This window comes from Sander lucioperca, chromosome 9 (assembly GCF_008315115.2).
Source record: "Sander lucioperca isolate FBNREF2018 chromosome 9, SLUC_FBN_1.2, whole genome shotgun sequence".
Lineage (NCBI taxonomy): Eukaryota > Metazoa > Chordata > Actinopteri > Perciformes > Percidae > Sander > Sander lucioperca.
The window spans coordinates 201,375-218,697 of record NC_050181.1 but is presented as its reverse complement, the minus strand read 5'-3'; the positions used below and the strand labels follow the sequence as shown (position 1 = coordinate 218,697).

The 17,323-nt window shown below is 38.3% G+C and overlaps 1 protein-coding gene across 1 annotated transcript in view; it reads right to left on the bottom strand.

Moving 5' to 3' along the window:
• Positions 1–17,323, bottom strand: part of LOC116042040 — a 54,787-nt gene that overhangs the window by 2,032 nt on the left and 35,432 nt on the right. Inside the window, exons 75-105 of the mRNA XM_036004782.1 lie at positions 9,886–10,086; positions 9,654–9,797; positions 9,366–9,522; positions 9,245–9,272; positions 9,050–9,158; positions 8,651–8,743; positions 8,493–8,556; positions 7,961–8,059; positions 7,772–7,875; positions 7,518–7,656; positions 6,518–6,636; positions 6,173–6,322; positions 5,899–6,069; positions 5,428–5,737; positions 5,195–5,277; positions 4,677–4,882; positions 4,415–4,538; positions 4,200–4,336; positions 3,430–3,685; positions 3,090–3,332; positions 2,821–2,997; positions 2,584–2,729; positions 2,415–2,505; positions 1,907–2,296; positions 1,660–1,786; positions 1,467–1,585; positions 1,193–1,389; positions 929–1,112; positions 680–845; positions 473–597; positions 75–383 (exon numbers count right to left, since the gene is read on the bottom strand). Coding sequence (XP_035860675.1) covers positions 75–383; positions 473–597; positions 680–845; positions 929–1,112; positions 1,193–1,389; positions 1,467–1,585; positions 1,660–1,786; positions 1,907–2,296; positions 2,415–2,505; positions 2,584–2,729; positions 2,821–2,997; positions 3,090–3,332; positions 3,430–3,685; positions 4,200–4,336; positions 4,415–4,538; positions 4,677–4,882; positions 5,195–5,277; positions 5,428–5,737; positions 5,899–6,069; positions 6,173–6,322; positions 6,518–6,636; positions 7,518–7,656; positions 7,772–7,875; positions 7,961–8,059; positions 8,493–8,556; positions 8,651–8,743; positions 9,050–9,158; positions 9,245–9,272; positions 9,366–9,522; positions 9,654–9,797; positions 9,886–10,086 — 4,968 coding nt within the window. The remainder of the gene's footprint in view (positions 1–74; positions 384–472; positions 598–679; positions 846–928; positions 1,113–1,192; positions 1,390–1,466; positions 1,586–1,659; positions 1,787–1,906; positions 2,297–2,414; positions 2,506–2,583; positions 2,730–2,820; positions 2,998–3,089; positions 3,333–3,429; positions 3,686–4,199; positions 4,337–4,414; positions 4,539–4,676; positions 4,883–5,194; positions 5,278–5,427; positions 5,738–5,898; positions 6,070–6,172; positions 6,323–6,517; positions 6,637–7,517; positions 7,657–7,771; positions 7,876–7,960; positions 8,060–8,492; positions 8,557–8,650; positions 8,744–9,049; positions 9,159–9,244; positions 9,273–9,365; positions 9,523–9,653; positions 9,798–9,885; positions 10,087–17,323) is intronic.

The window sequence follows — 17,323 nt, the reverse complement described above, 5'->3', positions numbered from 1 at the left end:
TGTGAAGCAAGTTATATAAACTGATAGTGTAATGCAGTATGTCCAAGGTGTTCTTTTTTAAATAAAATGCTTACCTTTAGATGTGTATGAACAGATTTAAGTTGTTTCTGTGCCTCAGCTGCCTGCCTGTTGGCCTGGCTTAGCTGGATCTCCATCTCATTGAGGTCTCCCTCCATCTTCTTCTTCAAACGGAGAGCCTCGTTCCTGCTGCGAGTCTCGGCCTCAAGAGAGCTCTGAAGAGTATCCACAATTCGTTGCTGATTTCTCTTTGCTTGCTCCATCTCTTCATCTTTCTCGGCCAACTTGCGATCAAGATCAGCCTTAATCTGGTTGAACTCAAGCTGGGCTCTGAGAATCTTCCCTTCCTCATGTTCCAGTGAGGCCTATCATCAAATAAAAAAATGAAATACATGACATACACCAAAGTACCAAAACAATGTTCATGAAGTCCACCGTTCAACATTCAAGATACCTCTGCTTCCTCCAGGGCTGTGTGTATCTCAGACTTCTCTTGTTCTAACTGTTTTCGAATCTTCTCAAGCTCATGGATGCTCTTTCCACTCTCCCCAATTTGCTCAGTGAGGTCAGATATTTCCTCTGAGAAACAAAATATCACATTATTAATGGGATGGTCATAATAAAAATCTACGATAGAGGTATAAGCTGGTTTGACCCATACCCTGTAGATTCTTATTCTCTCTCTTCATGGTCTCTAGATGTTCAAGAGATTCTTCATAGGAGTTCTTCAGTTTGAAGAGCTCAGTGCTCAGAGACCTGGCTTCCTTCTGAGAGCTCTCCAGCTCTGTTTGAGACTCTTCATACTTCTGTTTCCATTCTGCCAAGACCTGAAATATGTATGCTTAAAGTTCATTTTACTCTAGTTATTTATCTAAAAGAGCAAAAGTGCCATATGTATTTTAAATGCAACCTTGTCAAAGTTTCTTTGCTTCTTGTCCAGAGCAGCAGCAGCAGCATTAGACCTCTCCACATCCACCATGAGATCTTCAATCTCATTCTGCAGCCTGTGTTTGGTCTTCTCCAGAGATGAACATTTAGCATTCACTGCTTCCACAGCCTCCTCAGCATCCTGCAGACGCTGAGCCAGCTTCTTTCTGGATGATGATAGAAGTTATTTTGGTTTATTGTTTAAAAGCTTTGCAAAGTTGATCGAGTGAAAATATATTTTACTCACTTGGCATCCTCCAGTTCCTCAGTTCTCTGGATGGCATCAGTTTCGTACTTAGTTCTCCACTGAGCCACCTCAGAGTTGGCCTTGGACATGCCTCGCTGCAATTCACCCTTGGCCTCCTGCTCCTCCTCATACTGCTCCCTGAGCAGGTCACAGTCATGACGAGCAGACTGCACTGCGTGGGCTAACGCATTCTTGGCCTAAAATGAAAGCATATCTTGTTGCATCTTTATGTACTACCATCTGTACCAAGTTCTAAAATGTTATTGGTTGATACCTTGACTTCCTCCTCTAGTTGTCTTTTAAGGTCTTCAATTTGTTGAGTGTAGGACTGTTTTCCTCTGGTTAGTTGGGACACCAGGGAATCCTTTTCCTCAAGCTGCCTTACAAGTTCACCTAGTTTTGATAAAATAATTATGAGTTGTTTATAATATCCCAAACAAAACACACGGTTCAAATCAAATGCATACCATTCTCAGTTTGAAGCTTTGCTTTCTGCATGGTGAAGTCATTGATAGTACGCTGTCCCTCTTCTGCCTTTGTTTTGTATTCGTTCATCTGGTCTTCCAGAGACCTGCACATTTTCTCCAAATTATTCTGAAAATAAAATACGTTAACAATGGCATGTAACCTACTACAAAAGAAATGAAAAATTGTCTTAGACTAACAAATTACTCATCCGATGAGTAGAAACATACAATAAATACAAAATTTTACCTTAGCCTTCACAATATTTTCCATATTGGAGACCACATCGTCCAGCTCCAGTCTGAGCTCGCTCTTCTCCTTCTCCAGTTTCTGCTTGACTCTCTGCAGGTTGTCAATCTGCTCTCCCAGGTCAGCCACACTGTCAGCTTGTTTCTTCCTGAGTGTGGCAGCAGTGGCTTCATGCTGCAGAGTGGCCTCTTCAAGGTCTCTGCGGAGTTTCTGGAACTCAGCCTCCCTCTTCTTGTTCATCTCAATCTGAGCAGATGTTGCTCCACCAGCCTCCTCCAGCCTCTCACTGATCTCCTCCAGCTCTCTGGCCAAGTCTGCTCTCTGCTTCTCCACCTTGGCTCGGGCAGCTCGCTCTGCCTCAAGCTCTTCTTCCAGCTCCTCAATGCGGGCCTAGACCAAAATGAAAACAAAATATGAAATGGTATTGTATTGCTTTTATTATAATTGTGGTCGTAAAATGTCCTATTCAAGCACCAGGTTATCCAACTTTATTTATTTTAATTATTACCTGTAACTCCTTCAATTTTTTCTGGAGCTGGGCACTCATTGCTTGTTCATCTTCTATTTTACTATTGAGTTGGTTGATTTCAAAATCTTTCCTGTGGATAAAAATAAAATAATATGGACCAGCTGACACATAGTTTGAAAAAGTTTTTTACAAATGCATTTCATATTACTTTTTCAGTCTCTCTTCGAGTTGCTGCTTGTCATTTTCCAGGTCCATGACACTCTCTTGAGCTAACTTTAGGTCTCCCTCAAGCTTCCGTTTTGCTCTCTCAAGGTCCATGCGCACTTTCTTCTCTTGCTCAAGGGAGCCTTCGAGCTGTGGGTCGTAATACATACACATACAACTTCTTATTCAGTCAATATTTTACATGTTACATACAAATCCACGTAATCTTGTAAATTCTTACATCATCCACTTGCTGCTCCAGCTTAGTCTTGGCCTTAGTCAGAGTGTTGACTTTGTCTTCTTCACTCTGCAGATCATCCAGCGTTTGCTGATGAGCTTCCTGTAAGGCTTTCTTTTCTTTCGTCAACTTGGCAATTATTTCATCCAGAGCAGCCATCTCTTCTGTCATGTTCTTTACCTGTGGCCAGAAGAAATTTGTATCAGGGACTTTAACATGACTGCTATTTGGGACACGCAGACTAATTTCACAGTATTTTGTGTTTGTGGTACCTTGTTCTCTGTGGCATGCTTCTCTTTCTCCACTTTAGCCAGAGTTAACTCTAAGTCATCAATGTCTTTCTTCAGCTCAGAGCACTCATCCTCCAGCTTCCTCTTCTTAGCAGTCAGTTCAGAATTCATCTCCTCCTCATCCTCCAATCTTTCTGTCAGCTCTTTGGCTTTTGCCTCCATCTGAATTTTGTTTTTGATCAGCCCCTCACATCTTTCTTCAGCATCACAAAGATTATCTTGCTCCTGTTGTAATTTAAAAGGCACAGCATTATACATAGGCAGACTTGGTTTGATTTCATTATTATTGTAATGCTCACAGATTTTAACATTTCTAACATACAGATTGAACTTGGAGCTGCAGGTCATTCTTCTCTTGGAGAAGAGTGACCATTTTTTCTTCGAGTTCCTTCCTGCGGGCTTCTGATTTTGCATAAGCCTCTTTTAGTTTGCCAAACTCTTCCTTCATGTTGGCCATCTCCTTCTCGGACTCTGCTGACTTCAGCAGAGGTTTAATCTTGAAGTACATCTTCATCCAGGGCCAATTCTTGACCCCCATGAAGGCACGGATGTTCCACTGGATCACAAGTAGTGCATCCCTGCCGACAACAGATCATTGTCTTTAAAGTTGTCTCCATCAGGTAAAATCCATTTCTTTTACTTTTTAAAAAAATATTTTTTTTTTAACCAACAAAACAGAACATGTCAGAAGACCAATGTAAACATACTGTATGCTCAAATAACATACACACCTTTCTTATACCGCTGTCCCAGCATGGACATATAGAAAACGAAACATAAAGAAACCTAAATAGATTCAGCTCCCCCATTACGCTTTTCTGTGTTTGATATTTATTTGTTTATTTGGTTTGTGTATGTAAGCCAGAGTACATGTGCATTTTAAGGTACTGTTTTTTGTCAAAGGATATCGTTTCTTAATTTTTGAGAGATGGATAGAGTTTTTCTTTGTCACATTAAGAGTCTAAGGATAGAGAGTGTTGTTAATACTGTACAGATTTGAAAGTCCCTTGAGGCAAATTTGTGATATTGGGCTATATGAATAAAAGTTACCTGTTTTGACATTCAAAGTTTGGCCATGCTGTGAGCAGTTACCTGCGTTCAACAATCTTCTGGAATTCAATTCTTGCCAGAAGGCCTCGCGACCGGGCTTGGATGCCAGTGATGATTAGTGCTAGTCGGTCATCTCGCATCTCCTCGAGCAGACCCAGCAGTCCAGCTTTGAAGAACACCTTTTTTCATAGGGCAGATTGGATAGTCAGTAATAATATGTATTTGATACAAATCCATTTTCCATATATAATACTGACCTTTGTGTGCCCCAGCTTGTACTGGGTGTGGTCAATATCCAGTGAACCCAACAGTTTCTCCGCAGCCTTCTTGTTGTCGATAAACTGTCCCTCAGGAATGGCATTAGGGTTCAAAATACGGTATCTTTGACACAAATCCAACAGATAAAATGTTTTTCCATGTTGTGAAAGATATATATATATATATATATATAAGAAATATAAGACACTCATTTGATTTATTTGGTAGTTTTAAATTTGGGATTGTCCATCACATGCAAACCTCTGTTTGAAATCTCCATAGAGGATCCTGTTGGGGAAGCCCTTTCTGCAGATCCTGATGCCTTCAAGCACACCGTTACAGCGCAGCTGGTGCATCACCAGAGGGTTCTCCATGGCCCCAGGAGTCTTGGTCTCATTGGGGATGATGCAGCGTACAAAGTGAGGGTGAGTAGACCTCAAGTTGGTCATCAGCTTGTTCAGGTTCTCCTGTAAGTTTTTAACACAACTTTATACATTTTGTTATCTTTGTGTTTGACACAATAACTTTTAAAAGATTGGGTTGTAAATTTAAATTAATTTTTAAATTCAGTAATTGTGTCACAGCCTTGGGAAATTAGGCTGTGGGTAAATTATTAGCCTGAAGAAGTTTTCTGTCTTGGTTAGCTTAGACCATCTTTTCAGCAATCCTGTTTTACAATGGCCATGTACCTACATATGATGTGTTCATAACTACACCCCTTCAAGCTTAGACCCATAACCACAATTTAAAAAACTTTTATGAAAAAACTAATATTTTACCCTGTGCAAGGCAGACACAGTTTGGAAGGATGAACCCTTCTTCTTACTGCCTCCTCCTTTGCCGCCCTTTCCACCTTCAGCTGCAAAATAAATCAATGTACAATTTGTTAGATTACGTTAACAGACACAGGCATACATTATTCAATCTTGTATTTCTCACAATCACACATTTGATAACAATATTGACATTTCCTGTGTAGGTTAATGCAGTACTACATTCAGTTTATTCCTACCTGATTCTGATCCAGCATAATTTGCGAAGAGGACAGATAACAGCTTGAGATTAGACTTCTGGTAGAGTCCTACAACGGTCTCATTCAGAGGATCCTTGTTCTTCACCAGCCAGTTGTTGATATTATAATCAACAGTTCCAGCATAGTGAACCAGGGAGAAATGGGCCTCTGGTTTCCCTTTAACAATTCTGGGCTTCTGGAAGTTGTTAGATTTCCCCAGATGGTTGTCATAGAGCTTACTTTTAAAGGTGGTATCAGAGGCTTTGGGGAACATGCACTCCTCTTCAAGGATGGACATGATACCCATAGGCTGAGGAGAATATAATTTAAGAAAGTAAAGATATATGTTTTCATGTTGTTTAAGACAATCACAATAAGTACATGTGAGGGTTCAGGAAAGAACATAATGGAATAACTTTGGGTCATGTAGCAACTTTTTGATGATTTGCATTAGTAAACTTAAAAACGTACCTTTTCAATCAGGTCAATGCAGGCCTGCAAGTCCATACCAAAATCTATAAAAATCCATTCAATGCCCTCTTTCTTGTACTCTTCCTGCTCCAGCACAAACATGTGGTGGTTGAAAAACTGTTGCAGTTTTTCATTGGTGAAGTTGATGCACAGCTGCTCAAAGGTGTTGAACTGTAACAACATTGATAGTAAGCAGAAATGAACTTGGGAATGAAAATGTTAAGCAAATGTGTTATTTATGTTTTATTAGCTTTGGATTCTGTTCTAAACTCACATCAAAGATCTCAAATCCAGCAATGTCCAGCACACCGATAAAGTACTGGCGAGGCTGCTTGGTGTCCAGGGATTGATTAATTCTCACCACCATCCACAGAAACATCTTCTCATACACTGATTTAGACAGTGCACTAACAGCATAGTACACCTTTGGGAAAAGTAATCAGTAATATCTTTAAAACTTAACTTTTTATTAAATCAAACTATCCTGAAAACGTTTCCTTCAAGTCTTGTTAGTGCACTAACAGCATAGTTCACCTAAAAAGGAAATATACATAAAACACCTTAATAAAATTTCTGGACTTTATTTTGGAATTTAATAAATATATTCATATTCTCTTACCTGGGCGACATTTTGTCCCTTGGTAACCCACTCATTTCCTACTTTGACTCTTGGGTGACAGAGACCCTTGATGAGGTCCGCAGAATTCAGGCCCATCAGATATGCAATTTTGTCAGCAACTGAAAATGTGAAAATATACATTAGTCTCTGCATCTTCAATCCGACATTGGGCATGCTCTTTTAGCTACTTTCTCTTTAGAGTTCTTTGACGCATTAAAGTATAGACTGACAAACATGGTTGAACATAACAAGGTGGGTTTTCTTTGATACAGTCACAATTTTACGCTGCCTTTTTTCAACTGCAACTCCGATGTATTTGTCACATGCAGTGTAACCACAACATTGTGCTGATGGTGTATACTTTTTGCTAACAATTTGTTCTGGGTTTTGGTGGTGTTGTATTAAAATCCCTGTAGTCATACATAGATGTATAACAAAGTAGGTTATAGGAAAATCCTCTTTTAATTTGCAATGGGTAATTTAAATATAGCCCTTCTGTGTATACAGGAGAATATATTAGAGGCAAGTTTGCGAGTCTGCCCTCTCCTTGGCTACCGGTACCACATCTGGGCACTTTCATCACCGTCAGCGGACTTCACTCATACCGCCATAGGGAATTAATTATATTGCTCTGCTCTGCTGCCTTTGAAGCTGCCTGTGAAAACCCAGTGTTACAATAGCTATTCAAGGCATTACTTTACATTTACTTTTTCTCTGAAATGACCATAAAGTTTATTCAGTACCTCTCTAAAACAGTTTAAACAAAAACTTAAAATTATAATCTTCATAAAGGTATGATTTATTGGAAGACTGTTGTATTAATCTGCATTAGTTTTAGCTAAATGTACCTAATAAACCTTAGCATGTTAAAACCTACAGTTGACAGTTTTATTTCATCAAATTAGAATTATGTGTTAAGAATTGTTAAGAATGCTGTATCTGCCCTGTGCCAAATCTCTTATAATAATAATTCTCATCTACATATGACAACCTCACTTACCTTCAGTGCCATCAGCTTCCGCCTGCTCTTCACGCTGCTTCTGCTTAAACTTCATGTTACCATAGTGCATGATGGCACCAGTCAGCTTGTAAATACTGCACTTCTCTTCTTGAGTGAATCCCAGCACATCAAAGGCTTCCTGAATGAAATATAAAAAGTATTTCTGGTATTTCCTTATATTGTTCTAAATTGATTTTTTTCTAAATTTGTTGACTAAAAAATGTTTGCTGATGTGAATCTAAGATTCAGCTCACATCAGTGGCCATCAGCTCTTCAGAATCATTGATAGAGGCTACTGTTGTCTCTCCTTGGGAGATGAAGGCGTAGTCATAGGGGTTGTTGGTGATAAGCAACATGTCTGAAAATATATTTAAAAAATATGAAGCAATGCATGATACAGTACACTAGTAATCATATTTATTACATGTATATTGTCCACTTACCCATAAGCTCAGGCTTTGCCTGAGACAAGATCTGGTAGAAAATGTGGTAGTCCCTCTCAGCTTTGAGCTGGTAGGTCACACGAGACTTTTCCAAAAGGTCTGTCAAAGGTATATTATATGTTATGTTATTGTGTTCCAGTATAAAATAATTTGCTATAGGTGTAGGTTCAACTAATGAGGGACATTATACCACTCCTTGATGCAACAATACAATTTCCCTGGTTTGTAGACAAATAACAAATTTTCTAAAACAAAATAGTTAGAGCTGCCACATTTTAATGTGATCAAACATTATTTCATTACTTTTAATAATGAATCTGTCCGTCTGAGTCTGTATGTTTCCCCTGTATCTAATTTCCTATATGTAGATTAGACAACTGGAGACTCAAAATCCCCTATAGGTTAAAATGTGACTTCAAAATGGACACAGTGTACCCTGCCTATTACATGTGGGGATTGACACCACAATGCATCCCTACAATAAATATGTTCACTAGAAAATGGATGTATGGATGGATTTAGTTTTACTTACAAGTCTCGATGTCAGCAGAGGCCAGCTTTCCTCGGTTGTCAAAATGAATTCTGATGAATTTACCCTAAGATGAAAATAAGTGTTCATTTATATTTCTAATATTTAACATCATCTCTCAATGATAATCAAGTAGCCTCACTGCAGTCACACCAACTCACAAATCTAGAGGAGTTGTCATTCCTGATGGTCTTGGCATTCCCAAAGGCCTCCAGAGCAGGGTTAGCCTGGATGATTTGATCCTCCAGCGTACCCTGATTTTGTCATACAAATATATAAACTCCAGGTTTAGTGCCAATTTAGAAAAGGCTTTTAAAAAAATAACCTTTATTTGGTTTTCTAAATGTTATTATATCATTATAATGATATAGGCATGTAAAGAATGGGTATTTAGGAAAGGTCAGTGCAGGAGGGAAACAGCATACAAAATGACGGAACAATTTACATTTTTTAATTACAGTGTTCGATGTTGTCGACTCTGACAGTTCTAGTGTTAAACTAGCTGATTTATCATTTATATTTCGGTTGTATCATATTGAGAAATAAGTATGTAATACAACCTTCTTTTCAGCAGCCAGATCTTTCTTTGCATTCGGGGCAGCAGCGATGCTGGCAAAGTACTGAATGACACGCTTGGTGTTGACAGTCTTTCCAGCACCGGATTCTCCACTGAGTTGAAGAGAGACAGAAGGTTTTAGACCAAGTCCTATGACCCTTAACTACTTAAGGGATTTTTTTTGAGCTGTGTGACTTACGTGATAAGGATTGACTGGTTTTCTCTGTCTGTCAGCAAGAGATTTTCAAAGTATTAGTAAAAAATAAAATGACATCAACGTTGAATATTTAAAGAAAATGAGGCTAAAATAGAATATTTACCTGACAGCATGTACTGGTAGCCATTGTCAGAGATGGAGAAAATATGGGGAGGAGCTTCAGACCTCTTCTTTCCTCTATAGGCAACAACCACCTCTTGGTTGTAGACTGGCAGCCACTTGTAGGGGTTGACAGTCACACAGAAGAGCCCAGAGTAGGTCTGTTGTAGTAAGCGAAGGGCAACAGATAATAAAATAAGATAATGTGTTACCTTGTCATAACGATGTGGCTTATTAAACAATGCTTTATCAATGTGTAGGTGAGGTTTTATGTTACACTTTATTGTCTTACATAGATCATCCATGCTGCATAACGCTCTTTGAGGTTAAACAGCACAGCGGGCTCATGGAGGAAGGTGAACATCGCCATGTCTTCAATTTTATCAAACTTTGGCGGGTTTTGAGGGTGTACATCACACTCCTTCACTGTCACAGTCTGCAGCAAGAGATAGCAGTCTTAAACAAAGTTCAAGACTTGTATTGGCATACATTTGAGCTGAACTGATACTGTATGATGTACAAACCTTGTCAAATTCAGTCACAACAGTGACTTTCTCACCGTCACGACTAGTGACGGTTCCCTTTACGTACTCAACCTCAGGGTCAGGAACGAAGCACTCCTTCTTTATGTCAAATGGACGAGTTTGGGCTTCTAGACGCTCTTTGTCTGACTTCCTAAGAAAAGGAGCAGCGGGCCCAAACTCTGCCATGGCAGCATCACCCATTTTTCAACCTTTTGAGAATAAAACATCTTTTACAACCTTTGGTTTTCTTTGCAAACACATGTATGAACCATTACTCATTCACATGAGACCTGTTGAAATCTAGACAAATGGCATAATTAAAAAATAAACTTGACATAATGAACCTGTAAATTGTACAAACACAAGTTTTGTATATCCCCATACAAAAAACTATATTCACAATCATTGATCATACTAGCATTAGTGTACTATTTATAACCTATCATCCTTATCACTCTTTTTTATTAAACAAAACTACAGAAATAAAGGTTAAATGGATGTGCCTTTAACATTAGAGTTATAGAGACAGGCACAGGTCCATTACAAATTGGATGTGTCAGGCCTTTTGATATAACAACCCCAAAAAGAAAAGCAAGATGCTTTAGGGTTAACTTCAGTGTAGCTGTGAATTTTACCTAAGGTGTTTCACTCCACAGGAAATTGGGATCTGCGGTATTTCTATTAAGTAGACAGAAGAAAACCAAATGTAATTTTTTATGTCAATTAAGTGACAAGTAAAGTGACAATTTTAACAAATGTTCTCACCCAAAATGTATCACTAAGCTTTACAAAATGTAACAAGCAGTAAAATTGTCTATACATAGCTGGGAGTGATTTTAACATCTTACACAAACAACGTATCAGTTTCTCAATTATGTGGATGTTTTTCTTACCTTGACCGTCAACCTTTGTCAAGTGAAATGATGGATCCAGTAGCTGACACCAGGCTGCCTCTCCATTAATAAAGGTTGTTCGGCAACCAAATATGGGGATGCATATCAGAGAAATGGCATCTAGGTTGCCTATTACAAAAAGCTTTCTCCAAATTAGGTAGAGCCTAGGGCTGCTATTTATTGCTGCCACCTTGTGATCAACAAACTATATGCTGGACTGGACCTGAGAAAGAACGGGGAAGGCCGGAGGTGGGGGAGCATGGACAAGCTGCTGCAATCTATCATGTCATTCTCTTTTGTCCCAGTAATTTATATGAAACCGCTTTGACATAACAATCAACATCAGATAAGGTTATAAAATAATAATTAAAAAAAAAAGTAAATTATTTTGAAAATGTTAATTGGGTAATGCTGGACATTTGTTAATTTGAAGTTCCAATGCTTTTTGATATACATAAAGTAATGCTTGACAAACTACTATAAATTGACAAAGTAGAAAATCCCTTTCAATCTACTGTACAACACATGTTGATAATGTTAAATTAATCCTGATTTAAATAAATGTTCTGTATCAATACATGATTAAGACATGATAGGACTACTGCATGCTCCATAACAGCATACATTCTTGTTATTTGTTGCTTAGAAGTTAGATCCACTTTTCTTCTAGATGATGTATGTCTGTCATTCATGGCAGACACATTTTATCATGGACTGTGCCTCCCTATTCTATAACTATACTATACTACTACATATACTATAACTAAATAAAGTAGGCTAGCAGGCTCACAGGATTTATGGGACATCAAACATCTTAATCTAAAGTTCAACAATAGTCTGTCAAGTGATCGGGTGTGAAATACATTTCAAGAGGGAGAATAAAGAGCTGCAGCTGTTTACAGATAGGCAAGACAAGGCCAAGGTCACAGCTGTGACATCCCTTTCTTATCACTCACCACTGTTTACAGATATATGCATGTCTAACCCTGGTCACTTGGCATTGTTTCCTTTTCTTTACCAGCAATAGAACTATTCAGACACTATGCAATCCAACACATGTCATATTACATAAAATGTAAGTTCCTTGAGCTGACTTTTTGACACTTTTCAATGACCTGGACCAGGTATGGCAAGTATATGAGCTTTAATACCCAATAAAGATTGTCAGTGAGACTATAGAAATAGTTGGGGGGGGGGGGGGGTTTAAACACAAAGTGCTCTCCAAGGATGCCAATACAGATGCCATCTGCAATACTCACAGTCCCTTCAGTTCATGCAGTACTCTAGGCAACTAAATGTGGCGAGGAAAATACACTCTCTCTTTCTCCTCGCCTGTGTCTTTCAGCACTCTGACTGTTTGAGGAAGCAAGACGGTTTGCTAACTAAAGTTCCTCAGGTAGGGCGTTCTCATGGAAAATGCCCAGTTTGCTTTGGTAAAGAGGCAGGCAGTGGGAACAATCTACTGTACCTGAGGAGTGCAGACAGTGGCTAGGGTCATAGGGCACAAGCAAATGTCTTTTAGTACAAGTTTAAAAATCAATGTTATACCTAACAGGTAGCCAGTGTAGTGTTGCAAGGATGGGAGTGATATGGTCTTGTCTCTTTGAATTGGTTCAGTCTGGCAGCTGATTTTCGGACAAGCAGGAGAATCAAGCCGTGATGAGAGGAAAGCATGGATTACTTTTTCAAGGTCTGTTAGAGATAACGACTTTTGTAATTTTTCTACGTTTGAGAAAGCATGATTGTACTACGTTTGTGATTCGTAAATCAAACAAAGTCAAAAAGCTTGTAGTCATAAATCACACCCAAAGGGCCGGCGGAGTGCTTGACATTAAAGGTCCAATGTGTAGGAATTTCTCCCATCTAGCGTTGAGATCATATATCGCAATCAACTCTCTCGCACCATGCAGTTCAAAGTACGTATTACAGCTACGGTAGCCTTCACGCTTGCTCTTTTTAATATCCTTTTTCTTTTTCTCGGCGAAGAAGACTCCTGTACCTGAAATTTGGATTTTGAATATGTGGTCCTCCATGTTTCCTTCTTCAAACTTGCCGGGGCCGTATGTCCCTTACCGGCTAACGTATTTCAAGATGGCGCATGAATATGGAGCGTCTACCCCAGTTCATGCAAAAGCAAATGTAAAATTTCAAGCCAATAGGAATACTTGGAATTGATGGTGGTGGTAAATATTCATGAAAAAGGACAAGTTTGTGAACGGGCAACACAGATTTTGATAATGAACAACTGAACACGTTACACACTGGACCTTTAAATGACAGGTTCCCAAGATAATTTTTAAGTTGCAGTTGTGTGTTGTCCGCATAACAGTGGAAATTAATATTATATCAGACCTAAAAGAAAGCATGTGAAACAAAAAAATAGTATAGGGCCAATAATTCCACAGTTTACAAGAAAACAAAGTCTGAATTTTATGCTGATGCTATTACTGCGAACTCACATCGGCCCAAAAAGCTATGGAAGGTTCTTACTGATATGGGTGCTAAGGGAAAATCTAAATCTAAGTCTGGTAATATTGGATTAGCCATTGAAGATAAGATGATTTTTGAAAAAAAGCAGGTTGCTTGCATTTTTAATACCTTCTTCACAACAGTTGCTGCCAGTCTGGTTGATAAGTTGCAGAGTGTGTCAGGTAGATATGGCCCATCGTTTGTAAACTCTTTTTATAAAAACAAACATGTTACTCCTGATGCTTTTGATATTGGCCCCGTCTCAGAGGAGAGGGTGAGAATGTGTCTATCCACATTGTCAATTAACAAAGCCACTGGACAGGACTTGATTCCGTCCAGATTTTTGAGCGATCTCTAGGGTACTCATCCATATAATAAATTCATCGTTAAGTCAGGGTATCTTCCCAAGCGACATGAAAAGGGCCAGGGTAGTCCCCCTTTTTAAGAAAAATAACAGATCAGATGTTGGTAATTATAGGCCTGTATCAATTCTGACAGCCACATCGAAGGTGTTTCAGCGTCTTGTGTATGAGCAGGTGGAAGAGTACCTTGTCAGACAAAATCTACTGTATGAACTTCAGTCTGGATTTAGAGCAGCTTATTCTACTGAAACCTGTCTTAATTCATTTATTTGATTATATTCGACAAAACTTTGATGAAGGAAAGTATGTGGGCATGATTCTTCTTGATTTGCAAAAAGCTTTTGATACTGTAAACCATGCAATACTACTCAAAGCTACAAAGTATAGGCTTCAGAAATACTGCTGTGAAATGGTTCACCTCTTAACTCTCTGGACGGATTCAAGTTTGTGATGTTGAGGGCACCATATCAGATCCTCAGGATATTACTTGTGGGGTGCCCCAAGGTTCAATCCTTGGCCCCCTTTTATTTTTAGTTTATATTAATGACATGCCAGCTGCCGTGAAATGTAAGCGCTTTTATATGCTGATGACTCTGCATTACTGGTTTTTGGGGATGATATTAGCGAGATTGAGAAGACTCTAGGTAATGAATTAAATAGTGTTAGCAAGTGGCTTATTGACAACAGGCTCTCAATACATCTGGGAAAAACTGAGTCCATTTTATTTGGAACAAAAAGAAAGTTGTCTAGAACAAATGCACTTAAGGTTACATGTAATGGCACTGAAATAGTTTCTCAGAAAAGTGTTAACAAAGCCACTGGACAGGAGTTGCTGCCAGTACATGTTAGAGTGGAGCAGTTAAAGTTGAATCATATGTATAATGTCATAAATGGTTCTGCTCCTAAATATCTACATTCCCATATAAAAATGGTTCATACACAGCATAATCACAATACTAGGGCCAGTGTCTGTTCTTGTAAAGTGCCCAGAGTCAACAATGCAGCTAGAAGTTCTTTCTTTTATACAGGTATAACATTGTGGAATAATCTGCCGCTTTCCCTTAAAAGTGTAAATACCAGAGGGGCTTTTAGACACGAGGTTAAGGCTTTTTTATGGAATAGAGTAGCTAATATTGTTTAATTAGTGTAGACTGATTATTTTATGTGATTTATGATTCTCTGATTTTGGAATGCTTTTAAATCTTGTATGATCTGTATTATATGTTGTTGTCTTTGACCTGAAATAGGTCTTCATGATGTGTTGCATGTTTTAACACCAAGGACCATGTTGGAAATAAGTGTTTACACTTTAACATGCTATCTTTTGGATTATGTTGTTCGTCAAACCCAAAATAAATCAAATCAAATTAAAAAAAATGGAAACGCAAATGTAAAATTTCAAGCCAATAGGAATACTTGGAATTGATGGTGGTGGTAAATATTCATGAAAAAGGACAAGTTTGTGAACGGGCAACACAGATTTTGATAATGAACAACTGAACACGTTACACACTGGACCTTTAAAGGACAGGTTCCCAAGATAATTTTTAAGTTGCAGTTGTGTGTCGTCCACATAACAGTGGAAATTAATATTATATCAGACCTAAAAGAAAGCATGTGAAACAAAAAAATAGTATAGGGCCAATAATTCCACAGTTTACAAGGTGATTTATGAGGATATTGTGGTTGTACGTATCAAATGCAAAATTCAAATTAAGGAGAAACTAAATTGAACAAGCCCCAGAATCAGTGGCGAGCAGTTAATAATTAGTAACCTTAATAAGAGCTGTTTCTGTGCTGCAATTTATTTTTAATTTTTTTTTATTTTACCTTTCTTTTTTTTACGGGCAAGTCATTAAGAACAAGTTCTTATTGACAATGGCGGCCTGATTGATATTGCTCAAAAATATTGTTATTCATTTGTCTTATAAATTGATAGGAACAGCAACAGACTTTTCTAAACTTTGAGATACAAATGGTAGGTTTGAAATTGATCTAAAATTGTTTAAAACAAGAGGGTTGAGTGTAGGTTTCTTCAGCAGAGGTTGAGTCTAACTATTGCATTTTTAAAACTGGATGGACCAGAACTAGGAGACAATGAGCAGTTAATATTGGACAGATTATGTGGCCCAACTGTCTGAAATACCTTTCATAAATTTATAGGGACAATATCCAGTTGTCAGGTGGATGAGTTTAATTCTAATTTTATCAGTGAAATTTACTTAAAGTGAGATATACTGGCAGAAAGTTCAGGATAAACATATTTTTGAGATTTCCAGTCACGTGTGATATTGAGCCTAATGTTGTCTAATGTATCTACAAAATGGTGAACTGCTTACAGTACATATGTCAATGGACGTTTCCATGTGCTTGCCGGGGAGGTTTGACCAATTTGTTGGTCGCCTGAAACAAAACCCTGGGATTATGGCAGCTGCTAGCAATCAAATTAGAGAAATAGAACTACCGTGGTTATTTAACTGAACACTGATAAGGGGGGCATTATGTTTTGCTTGTTTCATCTTGATAGAGACCAGGGAGAGGCAGCTAAAAACCTTTTGCAGTTTCTGGCTGACTTGGAATTAAAAGGCCCAGAGTGGATACAGGTAGATGGCCTATGGACCGGAAGCAGGAGCAAGGTGTGGAAAACCACAGCCTAGCAATTCAATATTATTTAGAGAAACACCACAGGTACCTTATTGTTTGTTGGGTTTTTAACAGAATTTTCAAGGTTAAAAGACTCAATAAAGATGAAAAAAAATCAGCAGTATAGGCATACATGGAGGGGCAACAACAAACCTGTACATTGAGAACTCTATCATATTTGGCCATAATAAATGAGAGAAACTTAAGCCAATTATTGAATAAAACCAGTCTATACTCTATTACTAGTATTAAGCAAATATTACCTGATTTTGTTGCTGTGTTTTCTGCAACAGTTTCTTTTGTTTCTCCCAGTGGCACAGATTAGCACATATTATATCTTATGTTTGTTTTTGTTTTTAAATAAGTATGATTGAATATAATAAATAAAAGCCTACATATACAACATATGTTGTGCACTGAAACAAATTCAAATTGTTGAGACTATACTCACAGGCTTCTATCCAAAAGTTGCCTGCTGTGTGTGCCCTTGGCCTGCTTCTGTTGACGTGACATTGTTCTCTTCTGTATCCTTGAGCATAAAGATAACTTGTGAAATTCCTGCTGGCTGCCTTTCAGGGCTTGTTGGTTCAGAGGACAGCTTGAGGACGTAGGTAGTCAGGACAGCTTTTTATTTTTTGTTTGATCAGTAGCAACAGGTGATAAGCCCACAAGAAACCAATTATATGTTATGTAATATTGGATATTTATTGTTTGTTTGTATCGTTAATATACTAGAATATGCTTAGTGAGTCTGTATTCAGACCAAATTTTAGAAATTGCTTCTCAAGTATTTACAAATGAAAATCATAGAAAGCATGCTGGCCAGTAATGCAACAGGAACCTCAGTTGTCTTCCTTTCATCAGATCACATCTCACCAGGTCATGTCCCTGCTTGTCTTCAAACTAGAATTCTCATCTCCTTCACTTATCCCTCAGTCTATTCCAGGCTCCATCAGACCACTCCATCCATTAAAGGTCTCATTCCCAGCTGTCCACAGTCCTTGTGTCTTTGACTTTTACAATCACATGAACACATGCCAGAAGGTTTAAGGCACCTTGCTTCACTTAAGT